This window comes from Hipposideros armiger, unplaced genomic scaffold (genome assembly GCF_001890085.2).
Source record: "Hipposideros armiger isolate ML-2016 unplaced genomic scaffold, ASM189008v1 scaffold_293, whole genome shotgun sequence".
Taxonomy (NCBI): domain Eukaryota; kingdom Metazoa; phylum Chordata; class Mammalia; order Chiroptera; family Hipposideridae; genus Hipposideros; species Hipposideros armiger.
This window is the reverse complement of record NW_017731643.1, coordinates 1345892-1361853: the sequence shown is the minus strand read 5'-3', so window position 1 is coordinate 1361853 and position 15962 is coordinate 1345892. Positions and strand designations below refer to the sequence as shown.

Genomic DNA, 15962 nt, shown 5'->3' with positions numbered 1-15962 from the left:
TGGCTGTTATCTTTCTTAGCAGCAAGAGTAGTGAGAATATTCTACACTTAATTTAATGGAGTTTAAGAAACTTTTTGAGGAAGGTCCTAGCTCTCATCAAAGAAAAAGAATCTCGTGGTCCATTTAGTTAATGCATTCTTTTCCAAGATTGCTTTCTAAAAAACTTACTGAAAAAGCTATTTAGAATATGTCAACCACAAATATGCCTAATCTTATTCAGCGTGAGTCTCAGGGGCTATGGAGAAGAGTACTTACTACATGTGTGAATATATATGTATTTCCAAAATAGTAACATCTATTATAATAAAGCTAAATATACCTTCCCAAATCCGCTGTTTTTATATAAATGCTGCTAAAAAATGATCTATGAAAACAATTTTAAAGAGTTAAGCTCAGAGTATTTTTATAACTCTAATTCATTATACTCTCCTATTCTTAAACTCGGGGAGTTTGTATCTGCTCTTGATGTCTTGAATTTACTGGGTATAATGATGTATGATTCAAGAAGTGTTCTGATGTCCTAAATTGTTATAAAAACAAAAACTATAGCCAGAGGACTTATAAAGAATTAAACACATTTGTTATTACCTTAGAAACCAAACTGAATGCTATTTAACATTATGTGAACTGTAATAGCAGCCACAGGAGGCTTCAGGATGGCCTGGGAAATCAGATCCTACAGTTCTTCATAGCATGTAGTTGACTTCAAATCCCTTCTTAAGGACACGCCAAAAAAGAATGGAAATTCTCCCCTTAAATTAAACCAAACTATGTGTTATTACAGGAAGAAACATTTTAGTTGAGATGAACTTTGTTCTTTTGAAGGCTAGTAAAATAATGGTCCGAAGATTATTGTCCAAGAGGCTAAGACATTTTTACAACCTGGTCTAATGATTCATATTTCTTTATAAGTGCTTTAATTACATATAGAGGAGAAGGAAATAATATATGTTTTTAAATCAGATTAATTTCAGAACAAATAACAGATTTGAGAAAAAAATACTTAAGAATAGTTGTATTTATATTCCACAATTTGCTCAAATACTGGTTTTCTTATAAACGTTCTGATAGCATGTTTTTTAAACAGATTCTTCACATTGTATCTTGACTATGTCTTACGGAGTTTCACGGAAATAGTTCTGTGGTTTTGTAGCTGATTTGTACTAGAGGGATGGCAGGTGGTCGCATGCTGTCAGTGTGGGGTTCTAACATGACCTTTAGTGAGTTCCTGATGTGGAACCATCCCTTTGGTGCTGAAGGTAGTGCGTCTGTTGAAAGAAGTAGATTTGGATTACTGCTGTCTGCATTTTCTAGTTTTTCTGTTCTTTTCCCAGTTAAGGTGGAATCTTGTGACTGGGGAGTAGATGCCAAAATGTTCCTTTGAAGCTTAGAAAAGTCAGGCTTTACTGGCGGCTTTTCCCTTAATTCTGCCTCGGTATGTTCAATATTGACATAATAGCAACTCTTATAAATTCTTGACCTCGATAAGGTGCATGTCATTAGCACAACTGTGACACCTACTGCATCTGCGCCTGGAATGAGTCCCGGCTTAGGTGCATCAGCCTGAAATACAAACATGCCTTCCTGCAGGAACAGGGCCCACTAAAACAGTCTAAAACCTGATTGTATTTCTCGGTTTCTGCAGAGCCCACATAGATAATTTTCCATTCCAAGTCTTCAGACAGGTCCTCGATGCACTCGAAGGTGAACTGGAATAGGTTGTAGAAAGGAGGAGGGTAATCCAGCACCACTGTGTTGTTCACCTGAACCTTTGACATATGTTGGATTGTGCACTTACCTTCAATGGGCTGTTATGCCTGGGAGTTACGTGTGGCTAGGTTTGAGCATGTGCCCTCCAGAGTAGTTTTGAACTTGTTATACCAGGCTTTCTAGGGGTTCCTGACCTGGTGCCGGTAGTCTCTTGGCTTGAGAACTTCTGGACCACAGAAACACTATGAATTAAATCCCAAATGGTAGGACTATGACCTAAAGTTAAGCATTTCTAGAGGAGGAATTTTTCTTCACATATCAGCAATCAACATAGACAAAACATCTTTCTTTGCAGAGTGGCAGTTTTGTAATTCAGTTTCTTCCTTACAATATACCCTTTAGGGTTAAAGGTTATATGAGGCAGCCTCTCACTTCAAACCTCATGTAAGCCCAAGTTCTTTCCATTTGCCCTCATGTACATATTAAAATCCAAGTTCCTAGAAAATGAAAACCAACAATTCCCAGCCCCATTTCCACTCTAATACTTACCACCGCAGCTTCTCAACCATTTCTTGATTACTGGCCTCTATGAATTGCCCTTTTTTAAAAATCTCATTTATATGTTTATAAAAATAATTGTTGTATTTTATCTAGTATTTTTAAGAGTTTGTAATGGATGAGTTTTCAAATTACTTTATCTCAGTATTACCAAAGAGGAAGTCTATTCTAATAATTACTAAGAATGGTAATTTAATCTAGAAAATCCAGAATATTAACCATTAGTCTACCTAGAGAATGTTCATCTTTTGATACAATGTTTTAAAACATACAAGGTACCATTTCTCCCTCCCTCCCTCCTTTCCTTTCTTCCTTTTTTACCTCAGAGCATCTTGACAAAATTTGTTCCCAGAATCTTTTTTAGCAATCATTTCTAATTTACATGTAACTTGACATAATTATATGCACAACTGTTTTTCCCTGTAGGTACTTTATTATTTGAAGGATATATTGTTCCTCTTATAATTTTTTAAATAAGTAGTTTGAAGGACATTGTTATTTATTTCCTTAAGTTTTCATTAAAATGTTTTAAAATAGTCTCCAGGTTGGTCATAAGCATTAGCCAGGTTTGTTCAGGGTTTTTTTCCCCCCTAATTATAACATTTTTACAGTTCCAGTGTTTTATATGTATGTGTTGGATAATATCAATAATAGATAATATCAATAATAACAGCGTTCTAAGCTAAATATTTAATTTGTTAATTGCTGTGGTGTTTAAATCACATTGTTAACCTAAATGCAGTCAATTAAGTAACAGCTATAATAAAGGTTCTATAGTATTTTGAAATTTTGAAGTGTTAGGGTGGAGATTATGTAAAATTTAATTTATATGTACAAGGAAGCTAAATTCAGATAATGACACAGTAATAGTTATGCAATGTCTGTTGTGGATCTAATAAATGTAAATATTTTTTATTGAAATTTTTTTTATAAAAATTTGTTTCTAACATAGTAGATTAGTAAAAATGTGAACTTCTTCAGGTCCAGTCCTCAGTGGCGGTTGGAACTCCAGATTATATCTCTCCTGAAATCCTTCAAGCCATGGAAGATGGAAAAGGCAGATATGGACCTGAGTGTGACTGGTGGTCCTTGGGGGTCTGTATGTATGAAATGCTTTATGGAGAAACACCATTTTATGCAGAATCTCTTGTGGAGACATATGGAAAAATCATGAATCACAAAGTTAGTATGTTTTACTGTTTTTCAAGTTAATGTGATAAGTAATACATATAATAAATGTAAAGTAGTGTGATATTTAAAAAGAAAATATTTTTCTAAAACCAGTAAACAATTTAATTTCTATGCTAATAGGGGAGAAACTTGAATAGTCAAAGTCCATTAATTATACATAAAATTATTAGTTCTAACCTTACACTGGATTTTATTAGACATGCTAATAAGTAGGAAATTAAATGGTCTCTCCAGTAGAATAACAAATTTCATAAGCAGGCAGTTTATATCATGACCACAGTATAGTAGTTATACTATCATATAAATATAATCATGATTAGGATGCATTTAAAAAATTCTCAGCCTTAGTAATAATAAGTGAAATGGCAAATTAAAATAAGAACAAGATACTTTTTCCCTTGTCAAATTGGCAAAGACGGAAAGAAAAATAGTACTCTGTACTGTAAATAATCCAATGAGATGCACATCTTTGGTATGAATATAAGTTGATATAACTCTACTGTCAAGAAGTTTATAAGTATGCATCTAGAGTGTTAAGAAATAGTTGGAACTTTTGATTGAGAACTTTAGTTGTGGAATCTACCTTAGGGAAATCTTCAGTAGTACAGAGATGGATATACAAGGATACCTATTCCAGTATTATTTATGATCACAGAACATCTGAAACAATCCAGATGCACAACAGTAACAAGTAAAGCCTTAATCCAGTAGCATCAAGTGAAATGGAAATAGATTGTTCATTATAGGAAGAGGAAGGTTTTGATTGATTGGTCTCAAAAAAATTGTGAGCACTTGCAAACACCAGTAATATGAATGAATAGGTGTATCCCATGAAGGGAGTGACAGTCTGTTCTTTTTAATTTGTTCTGGTGACACAGTTATGATTAGTTGCTTCAGATAGATGGATGAATAGATGGATAGATAGATAGATATCAGTTTGATGGAGTTAATGCTGTTAGAACCCAGTTGCAAAGATAATCTGCTAAATAGTTATGAAGAGTTGAAAGAGTAAATAGCTACAAAGTTGTAAAAAGCATGTAAAGCATTTCAGAGGGAAATCATTGTACTCTAACATGGTTGTCAAGAGCACAGATTCTGGAGTCAGACAGCTTCATTTCAAATGCCAGCTCTATTATTTTCTAGCTGTGTGACCTTGCGTGAGTGGCTTGAATTCTGTGCCTTTGTTTCTTCTTCTATAAAATTAGGATAATAGTAGCACCTACCTTAGATGATTGCTGTGAGGATTAAATGAGTTACATGAATTAAAAGCACTCCCAGGAGTGTCAAGTGCATATTACATTCTTTAAAAATGTTTATTATTATTATTACTTAATCAGTATGTGGTCTATATAAATCATCTATGCTCTATTGAAATATTCAGTCATTCTCTTATTTTTAATGAATTCTCTTCATTCTGACAGCAATTTAAGGTATTTATGAAATTAAGAAGTTTTTTAGGAAGATAGTCTTTTCTCATTTATCCCTGTGTATCCTTCAGTATCAGTTTTTTGTACCAGTATACATTTATTAGATATTTTTAAAAGAAAAGGTATTTTCAAGAAAATAAATGTTAATTTATTGAGTGTATTAAATACTGATTTACATTTGTTTCTATTATTCCCTGTTTAGGAGAGGTTTCAGTTTCCAGCTCAAATGACAGATGTGTCTGAAAATGCTAAGGATCTTATTCGAAGGCTCATTTGCAGCAGAGAACATCGACTTGGTCAAAATGGAATAGAGGACTTTAAGAAACACCCATTTTTCAATGGAATTGATTGGGATAATATTCGAAACTGTGAAGCACCTTATATTCCAGAAGTTAGTAGCCCAACAGATACATCAAATTTTGATGTGGATGATGATTGTTTAAAGAATTCTGTGAGTATGACATTGGGAAGTTCTGTCCCCGTTTCTTTTTAATATGGTTATGAAGTAATTTTATGGACGATCTTATCAATTATCAGTCAGATAGTTATAGCTTCTAGTATTTATTCTCCTACAAATTGAAGAAATTAAGAGAGTGTCCTGAGGTAAACACAGTTATTCACGACCAGGAACAAAATTAAAATTCAAAGGTTTACTTCTGAGATTAGTTTATGCCATTAGGTTTCCTAAGAAGAGGACAAATTAGATGCTTAAAAAAGTGGACTTCATGATGGCAGAATGAAGAGGTTGGCAAATCTCTCCTTAAAAACCACCATGAGAATTCCCTTTGGGGTCCTGAGGGGATATGACGCCATCCAGTGGCTGTTGGAAGCCATGTTGCTTCCATAAAAGGGAAAGCCCACCCGAGAATGACAGCAGCACCGAGGAAGGGAGCAAAGCCAATAGGAAGGAACACCTGCTCCCTCTGCCTCCTGAGTGATCCCGGGGCTTCTCTGTGTGGCCCTGAAGGGTGTGGCGTTCCCCCTCCTCTGGGAACCTATGGCTCACAGCCTGTTCCTTTTGAACCACAGTGGTTGCTATTGGGAGTTGCAGTGATCATTGTCTTCAGTCATTTTTCCATTAGTTGTCCTGAGTAAGTCCAAGCACTACATCACTACACGCTTCCCAACCTCGAGGGTGCACAGCCCTAATTCTGGGCAGGGAGGGGCAAAACAGCGTGTCTGAGACATCTTTCTGGAGCATCGATTTATTATAAGATTTGGAAGAACCCAATACTTGAATAAGAACCGCCCATCCCCCACAAACATGGAAGAAAGAGGAGGGGTGGCAAGAAGGGCCCCAGGAACAGCAGTCCAGTCTCTGAAGTTTCAGCCAGGTGGGGTAAGGAGTGCACATGCATGAGGGCGGCCTCTCTTCTTGTCTCCCGGGGGGCTCCAGGCCGTCCTCCAAGCTCGCCAGGTAGCTCGCCTTAAGAAGCAGGCCACGCAGACATGCCGGGTACCATCCTGATTTGAATCCTGTGCAGAGAACGCTGGGGCAGTGTACACTCCTGCAGCGTCCTCTGGACCCAGTCCTTCACACAGCGTGTTGTTCTTGCCCTGCTCCCACCTGCAGCTGTTTGCGTCCAGCCTCTGGCTGATCTGCACCATGTGCCCAGCCTCCCTGGCGCTCAGCATTTTTGAGTTCAGCATTTAAGTGCAGGGAGAGTGGCTTGAGCTTCCCAGAGAATTTGACTATAGCCTGCCTTGCCCGTCCACAATTTAAACATTATATTGGCTTTACTTGGTTCCATTTGATATGTTGCTTCTTGGTGGACGACCAACAGCAGAGATGGCTTAAAATAAGGGTCAAGAACCTCCTAGCCACCTGCTGATAGCCCAGGCAGTGGTCCGAGGAAGAGGCTGGGGTCACACCATCAGGATGCCCAGCATGGAGGGAGTTTTTCATGTGTGTTCCCCATGGGGCCCTACTGCTGCTGCTGCTGCTTTTGGTGCTGTGGGTGGAGGGGAACCCCTAAGGGCCACACTGGGGGACTAAGCTGGGTGTGGTATCATACCCTTGACTCTGGACTGGGTTGGAGAGAGTTGGTTCTCAACTCTGGGCTTGATTGGGGAGTGCTGGTCCTCGGCTCCAGGCTCGGTTGGGGACTGCTGGTCTCAGATTCCAGGCTGTATTTGGGAGTGGCGTTCCTCCACTACTTTTATATTTGGTCTCTTGTTCTCAGTGCCTGACATCCCTTCAGAGCTATCAAGGTGAAATGAGTTTCCTGTTAGTTACAATAAGTCCCTTTTTATCACCAATGGGTTTGTGTTAATGGGGTGACTTTTGGAAAGCACCTAAGGATAAAGGCTTGTTGCCAGGGTACCCAGTTATGAATAGAGGGTTGGAAATTTCAGTCCCACCCCTGATATCCAGGGAGGGCAGTGGGGCTGGAGGTGGAATCAATCTCCAGTGGCCAATGAGTTCATCAGTCATACCCATCTAATGAAGTCGCCAAGAAACCCAAAAGAGGGGGTTTCAAGGAGCTTCCATGTTGGGGAACCAGAACACTTCCATGTGCCACCATGAGGCCCCAAACTCCACAGGGACAGAAGCTTCTTTATTCAGGACTTTGGCCCATGTGTCTCTTCATCTGGCTGTTGATGTGTATCCTTTGTAATAAGCTGGTAAATCGAGTAAAAAACAAATAGGCAAACAAGAAAAACCACCGTGAAACTGGACAAAAGTGTCCAAAACAACCATTTCAGGGCTTGACAAATCAAACCAAGGTAAATAAATTGAGAAGCATTTATTCATGAGAAACCACTGAACTTTAGTTAAAGACAGCTCCCTTCTCTGCCCTGTACCCCGATTCCCTCCTCGTGGTTGGGACAGTAGAACTGCTAGCATGGAGCTGCTTCTAAAACCAGCAGCTTGGCTGCATGAGGGGGCTGACATGACCTGGAGAGCCAAATACCCAAGCAGAGGGTTGTTGCCACTAAAAATAACAAACTTGGTGGGAAATGAAAGAAAATATACAGCCTTACTAGCCTGAAGTTATAGCTTTGTTTGAAGTGAGTGGCAGACCAGCAGATTAGCCAAATATTTAACCATTTTTAGCTTGTGGGCCATACTGAACCAGGCCAGCATAGTTTGTCAACTTTTGCTCTAAACCATTAGGTTAAATTGGAATTTAGGAAACTATGAAAACATAAAATTTTTACGTTTTGCCTCCTTAATTTGAATTGTTACTTTCCTTCAATTATTATATTTCTTATGGTTTTAATTCTGCACTAAGAATTTTTATATTAATGTTATATCACTTTTCACTGTTCAGTAAGTACCATACTCAAGGCAGAATAAGAACTTCTCTTATGTTTGCCTTTCTGAAACGTATAAGAAAGAATAAAATTGACTTCCTTCATCAGTTTTTTTTATTACAAGAATTATATTTACTGTTAACAGAAATTGTCATTCCAAATGGAATACACAGTACAATCAGTTCTGATTATTCGCAGTAGTTATGTTCAATAAAGTCGCCGAGAACATTGTATTAGTGAGTACCTGAACCATTGCTCCAAGGGAAAAATAGGGTTAGGCTCCTCTGAACCTGTGGTCAACAGTTTTCACCAATACAGACCCTTGTTTTATGTGTGTTTCTATTTAAAGACACCTATTTAGTAGAAATTGTTGATTAACGTTGAACTCACCGCCAACTCAGGCTTGAATGAAGCTTATCTAACACATTTTTTTTGTAAGGCACATCACTGCCTTCTTGTTTAGCAACAAAAGATGGCACTTCACTATCCTGGAGGCCACTTTATTTTTATTTTATTATAATTTTTAAAGATTTTATTGGGGAATTAGGGGAGGGGAACAGCGTTGGGGAATTGGGGAAGGGGAACAGACAATTGTTGTCCTTTTTGGTCTTCCGTCCAGTTGTGGAGGACGTCGCTTCACTGGCCCATGTTGGTATTATCATTGTGCTCTTCCCTGGTGAGGCAGATCAGTCACCGGCCATTGGACGGCCACTCACAGCTCACACTGGCTGCCGGCCTCTCACGCTGACTGCCAGCCACTCACAGTGGCTCATGGCAGCCTGCTGCAGCAGGGGCTACAGCCTACATTGTCGACTCAGGGCAGCCTAGCTCCATGTCGAGCTGTTCACCATCTTAGCTGTAGAGGGCGCAGTGTCACTGGCCCTCATGTGGGATCTGAACCGGGGCCCTGCTGCTCAGAGCTGGCGTCCCAAGCCAACTTTTAACCAACGTGCCACTCAGCCGGCCCCCTGGAGGCCACTTTAAATGGCAACATCACCTGTAAAAAGCACAACAGTGTGAAACACATGACACATGCTTAGACCTTGAAACGAACACTACTTTACAGTGTGAGAGCTGAAACAGGAAGGCAAGCGTCTCCTTGTTCAGTTCCAGCTGGGAACATGTGAGGCTCAGGGTTTCCTTGCTCTGCACATGTCTGCAGAAGTACTGTGACGATTGATTTGGAGTTACAAATCCATTTTAGCGACTATAGTCAGATATGCAAATATTGAATACATGAAAAGTGACGGTGCTCTCAATATCAGTCAGACTTTTCATCTTTATTTTCATAAGAAATAAATTACCTGTTTCTTACCAGATGTTTTTAATTCTTTTAGGAAACGATGCCCCCACCAACACATACTGCATTTTCTGGCCACCATCTGCCATTTGTTGGTTTTACCTATACTAGTAGCTGGTAAGTTTGAAAAGTTAACGAAATTTAGGCAACTTAAAGCAAATTAAAATAAATTGTGGTTTTAAAAATATAAGGTATAAGAGGACTTTGTAAATCAAAAATTAAAGAAAAACATAGGCTGAAGCTACTGCTGGAATAAGTTAAATATTACAAAATGATTGAACATATAAGAATTTGACTCATTTTGAGTCATTGGAGGCAAAAGAAGAGAACAGAGAGCTTGGAATCTAGGTATTAGCAATGGGGCAGGAATTAGACACGTCCCATGCTATTGACTAAATACGCTCCGGGTGTCAAGCATCAGAACTTTTGGTGCATCAACCTTAACTGTCTTTTCACTGACCCTCACTCCATTCGTATCTTCTTTCCTCTTTAACCAGTTTAAATTCCATTGAGATGATTATAACACTCCTTGTATATCCCCTCAATTCCTTGACTGTCTCATTTTACATGGGTATTGCTAAGTCAACAGTTATTATTATAATTCAGTTTTCTGCCTGTACCTATGCAGTTCAGTGTCTAGAGAAAAATATCTGACCATTCTTCACAGTCACACTTTAAGTTCATGATTACCTACCTACCTCGCTGCCTGGCAAATATCCCATATTCCCCTAGTGTATTCGCTTTTCCCTGTCCTAGATAGCTATTTCATCTTGTATACTTTCCTCTGAAACCTCTATCACCCTCACTCTCAACCAATGATCTCTCTTCCTCTTTCACTGAGAGGTGGGAGAAAACAGCAGACAATTTCCACAAGCTCCCATCACCACAATTACCACCTACATCCCCCTGGACCCATATGCCGTTCTTTCTGTGCAGGAACTGTGAGCTAAGGCCCACCCCTTCCGCCCTCTTTCATCTCCTGTAGCGCATTGCTAGCTGTTACATCATAAGTTTTTTTCTTTCTGTGTCATTTGCATAATCACATCATTCCTATCAACTCACAGACATGCAGTTTTTTTCTCCCATCTTAAAGCAAAGTATAAATTCTCTTAATCCCACTTTCTTTACCTGCTACCAACCATTTCTCTGTTCCACATTATAGAAAAATTACTTCCAGCTGTTGTATATTTTGTCCATTTTTCTCATTCTGCCCCTTGTTGACATTATTTCAGTCAGGTTTGTGCTCCCATCACTTCGTGCAAACTGCTTTTATCAGGGTCACTACTGACCTCCATGTTGCTACATTTCATGACCCAGTCTCAGTCTGTCGTATTTGTCTAGACTCATGGTGTTTGCCACGGCTCCTTCCCACTAAAGCATGTTCTTCTCTTAGCTTCCAGGACACTTGCCTGATTTCTCCCTACCTTCCAGGCCACTCCTCAGTCTCCCTTCTGCTGCCTCCTAATCTCCCTCGTCCTGCGCTGAGGCTTTGAATCTTTTCCATTTGTACTGTGTGATCTATGCTCCCTGGTATTTGCTGAAAACGCCTACTGTGTATCTCCAGCTGAGACCGCTCTCCACTCTTCTACTTACGTTTCTTTCTTTTTTTAAAAAAAATTGGGGAAGGGGACCAGCCAAGTTGTTGTCCTTCAGTCTTAGTTGTGGAGGGTGCAGCTAGCTCATGCTTGTGTTTTTTACTATGATTTCATTAAGTGGTCACATTGTTTTAAACTATCAATAACCCTTCAGAAAGCTTCATTTTATAATTCGTGTTTATTAAAATAAATTTAAGGTAACTTGGGCAATTTAAGTTTTCATTTTAAAACTGCTTCTATAGTCTTTTATGGTGATTTTGGAAAAAAAAATGTGTTTTATCATCATTCCAGATAGCTAATTGTGACCAGATATGTTTTAAATGAACAATTTTAAAACATTATCTTTTTTCTTCAAACTTTTTGTTTCATTGTAAACCCACAAATTTGTTTTCTTCAGTGTTCTTTCTGATAGGAGCTGTTTAAGAGTTACAGCTGGTCCTACTTCACTGGATCTTGATGTTAATGTTCAGAGAACTCTAGATAACAACTTAGCAACAGAAGCTTATGAAAGAAGAATTAAGCGCCTAGAACAGGAGAAACTTGAACTTAGTAGAAAGCTTCAAGGTAAATATATTATTGTAAAGACAATATTTTCTCCTTTTTTTGTATTTTAATTACTTTTATAGTATTTTTTAAATTTAGTTTTAATTATAGTTGACTTATAGTATTATAATTGTTTCAGGTGTACAACATAGTGATTAGACATTTATATAATTTATGAAGTGATTCCCCCTGTAAATCTAGTACCCATCTGACGCCTTGCATAATTATTACAATGTTATTGACTGTATCTCCTATGCTGTAATTTACATCCCTGTAACTATTTTAATGACTGGCAGTTTGTACTTCTTAATTCCCTTCACTCTTTTTGCCCATAGGAGTTTCTTATGTGCCTATGTATTTCTGCAGTATTAGTTGTAATGTCTCCTCTTTCATTTCTAATTGTATTAACTTGGGTGTGCTCTTTTTATTTCTTAGTCCAGATAAAGGTTTGTCAGTTTTGTTTATCTTTTTGAAGAATCAGCTCTTAGTTTTGTATCTCACCTCTATTTTATTTTATTTCTGCTCTGATCTTTGTTGTTTCTTCCCTTCTGCTAACTTTGGGTTTAATTTATTCTTTTTCTAGTCCTTGAGGTGTAAAATTAGATTGTTTATGAAGATCTTTCTAATTTCTTAATATATGCCTTTATTGCTATAAACTTCCCTCTCAAAACTGCTTTTGCTGCATTCCACAAGTGTGATGTGTTGTATTTCTGTTTTCATTTGTTTTGAGATAATTTTTCATTTCTTTCTTGATTTCTTCATTGACACACACACGGGTTGTTTAGAAGTGTGTTGTTTAGTTTCCACGTATTTGCAGATCATCTAATTTCTCTCTTGTTGATTTCTAGTTTCATAACTGTTGTGGTCAGAAAAGATAGTTGATATGATTTAATCTTCTTAAATTTGCTAAGATTTGTTTTGTGTCCTGTCATATGATCTATCCTGGAGAACGTTCTGTGTGCACTTGAGAAGAATGTGTATTCTGCTGGTGTTAGATGGAGTGTTCTGTACATGTCTGTTAAGTCCATTTGTCCTGAAGTATGATTCAAGTCTAATATTTCCTTGTTTATTTTCTATCTGGATGATTTATCCACTGCTGATAATGGAATATTGAAGTCTCTCACTATAATTATATTGTTATGTATGTCTCCCTTAAGATCTGTTAGATTTGCTTAATTTATTTTGGTGCGCAGGTGTTGGGAAAGTATATATGTTTACAATTTGTATATCTTCTTGTTGCATTGACTCCGCTATCATTATATAATGACCTTTTTGTCTCTACTTATCATTTTTGGCTTAAAATATTTTGTCTGATATAAATATGGCTTTGCCCACTTTGTTTTGGTTTCTACTTTCTTGCAATATCATCTTCCATCCCTTCACTTTGAGCCTGTATGTGTCTTTAGAGTTTAAATGAGTCTCCTGGAGGCAGCACTAGTAGGGTCTCGGTTTTTTTTTTTCTTTTTTAATCCAGCCAGCGCCTTTGTGCCTTTTAATTGGTGAATTCAATTCATTTACATCCAAGATGATTATTGATATGTAAGGACTTAACTACTATTGTTTTGTTTTTTCCTTCTGGTTATTTTGTATCTCTAGTTTTTCTTGTTTTTTCTGTTTCTTTCTACCTTTGTAAGTTAGTGGTTTTCCATGGTGACATTCTACCTTTTTAACTATTTCATGTCTATGCTCTACATTTTTGCTTTGTGGTTACTATGAAGTTTGCATAAAATATCTCATAGGTAAAACAGTCCTTTCTCTGCTGATAGCAACTTATATTCATACACTTATGAAGGTTTTGTCCTTTTACTCCTCCCTTTTTAGACTTTTGATATCACAAATAATCTTATGCTGTGAATTTGTTACCAAATCATAGGGGCTCTAGTTATTTTTAATGCTTTTTTCCCTTTAACATTTATGCTATAATTGTTTAAGACACTTCTAAAATAGAGGTCCAGTTTTCTGGCTATATATCACCTTAATCAGAGTTTTATGTACTTTATCTTTTGGTTCAGCTTCAATAGCTCATTTCAGTATTTCTTATAAGGTAGGTCTAGTAGTAAACTCCCTCAGCTTTTGTTTATCTGAGAAAGCCTTTATTTCTTTTTAATATCTGAGGGATAATTTTGCTGGATAGTGTATTCTTGGCTGGCAATTTTTTTATCTTTCGATACTTTGAACATGTCATTCCACCCTCTCCTTGCCTGCAGAGTTTCTGCTAAGAAATCTGCTGATAGCCTAATGGGGGTTTCTTGATCGGTTACTTTTTTTTTTTCCCTTAAAATTATTTCTTTGTCATTGACTTTTGACAGTTACATTATAATGTGTATTGAAGGTCTTTGGGCATTGAGATAGTAAGGTGTTCTATCAGCTTCATGGACTTGTATGTCCTGTTCTTTCCTTAGTTTTGGGAAGTTCTCGTCTATTATTTCTTTAAATAAACTCTCTGCACTCTTCTCCCTCTCTTCTCCTTCTGGTATATCCATTATTTTTATGCTGGCTTTTATAATGGAGTCTGATAATTCTTGTAGGGTTTCTTCAAGTTTTAAAATATCCATTCTTCTCTTTCACCTGAATCATTTCTCATACTCATCCTTCAGATCGCTGTTCTCTCTTCCACATGTTCTGTTTTATTTCCAGTGTTTTCTAATGCATTTTCATTCATTTATTGAGTTTTCAGCACCAGAATTTTTTATTCTTTTTTATACTTTCAATCTCTTTGGGAATTTACTACTTCCTTTGTTCATTAATTTTATTCCTGGGTTTTTTAAATTGCCTTTCTGAGTTTTCTTATAGCTTGTTGAATTTCTTCATGACAGCTATTTTGAATTCTTTAACATTTCTCTTATTTTGTAGGTAAGGCTTTGTTTACCTTGATTCTTAAGTTCAGTAGGTTGGCAAACAGAAACCTTTCTTTTGTTTTCCAGAAGGTGGCGATATAGCACAAGTTTTTGGTTTCTCTTACTGGAACGGATTCACTTCTAAAGTTTGGTGATGGCAGCCTGGGGGCAGGTGTGTGCTTAGCACCTGGAGCTTTGGGTGTGTTTATGGCCCAGTAAGGGGATCCTAGAGTGGAAGAGACCCAGAGGTCTGTGGGCAGACAGCAGGAAATTTGTTCTTCAGTTGCATTTGTCTGCATTCTTCCCTTTCTTTTCCTTCCCCCCAGTCACTGAGGTCTCTCCTCAGAAATCGGGGTATTGCTAAAGAGCTGAGGGGTCCCTCCAGCTGCAGCCCTCGTGGCCAGGCTGACTTTTACTCACCTCTTTCACTTTCCACCTCCTCCGTTAGAGAGGTTGCTGCTGCTGCCGCCTCTGCTGCAACACCCTTGGCCCTCTAGCCTCCTCTGAGGTACAGTCGGACAACTTCCAGATGTGCAGATGGATGGATCTCGGGTGTATTGCTGTGCTGCACGGAGGCACTTCTGTTTGGTTATGGATGTCCAATTAGTTATAAATGGAAGAGGATAGAAGAAAGGAATGCCCCATGTCACCATGATTCTGACGTTACTCTGTTTTGATTTTAAAATGGTGATATACATACAATAAAGTGTGCAAGTACTCTACTTTAACTATAAACCTCATACATGTTTATGTATGTGTACATTCATGTACAATCAATATATAGAACATTTCTAGCATAGTATAATGTTTCCTCATACCCCTTGCCAATTTGTAAGCCACCACCTTGAAATAAACACTATCTTAGTTTTTTTCACCATTAATTTTACCTGTTCATGAACTTCATATAAATGACATCATACAGTATGTTCTCATTTATATCTGGCTTTTTTCACTCAACATGTTGTTTTTCAGATTCATTTATGTTGTGTATATATCAGTAAGTAGTTTATTCTTTTTTTATATACTGCTGGTTAGTATTCCATTGTACGTAAATACAAAAAAATGTTATTTATCCAGTATCTTAATGCATTCTAGCTTGTATAAGAAAATACAACAGATTGGGTAGCTTAACAACAACAGAAATTTCTCACAGTTCTGGAAGCTGTAAGTCCAAGATCAAGTGAGGGTTCGTAGCTGGTACCTTCTTGCTGTGTCCTTCCTTACCTGATGGTCTCGGGATCTCCCAGGGCTCTCTTTCATCAGGCACTAATTTCATTCATGACTAAAGCACCTCCCGAAGCCCCCATTTCCTAATAACATCACATTGGGGATTAGGATTTCAACATTCGAATTTGGGAGGGATACAAACATTTAGCTCATACCGCCTAATCTATTGTTGACTATTTGGGTTATTTCCAGATGTTGACTATTATAAGCAGCATAGCTTCTGAGAATATTCCGTCTCTCTCTCCCTCTCTCGCTCTCTCGCTCTCTCGCTCTCTCGCTCTCTCGCTCTCTCTCGCTCGCTCGCTCTCTCTCTCTC

The 15962-nt window shown here is 37.9% G+C and overlaps 1 protein-coding gene and 1 pseudogene across 1 annotated transcript in view; one reads left to right on the top strand and one right to left on the bottom strand.

Annotated features, from left to right (window-relative positions):
- The window catches only part of CDC42BPA (CDC42 binding protein kinase alpha), a 156114-nt gene that overhangs the window by 44028 nt on the left and 96124 nt on the right, over positions 1-15962 (top strand). Inside the window, exons 7-10 of the mRNA XM_019659017.1 lie at positions 3250-3450; positions 5089-5337; positions 9482-9561; positions 11437-11603. Of these exons, the coding sequence (XP_019514562.1) occupies positions 3250-3450; positions 5089-5337; positions 9482-9561; positions 11437-11603 (697 nt within the window). The remainder of the gene's footprint in view (positions 1-3249; positions 3451-5088; positions 5338-9481; positions 9562-11436; positions 11604-15962) is intronic.
- Positions 1126-1778, bottom strand: LOC109391440 (histone chaperone ASF1A pseudogene; annotated as a pseudogene).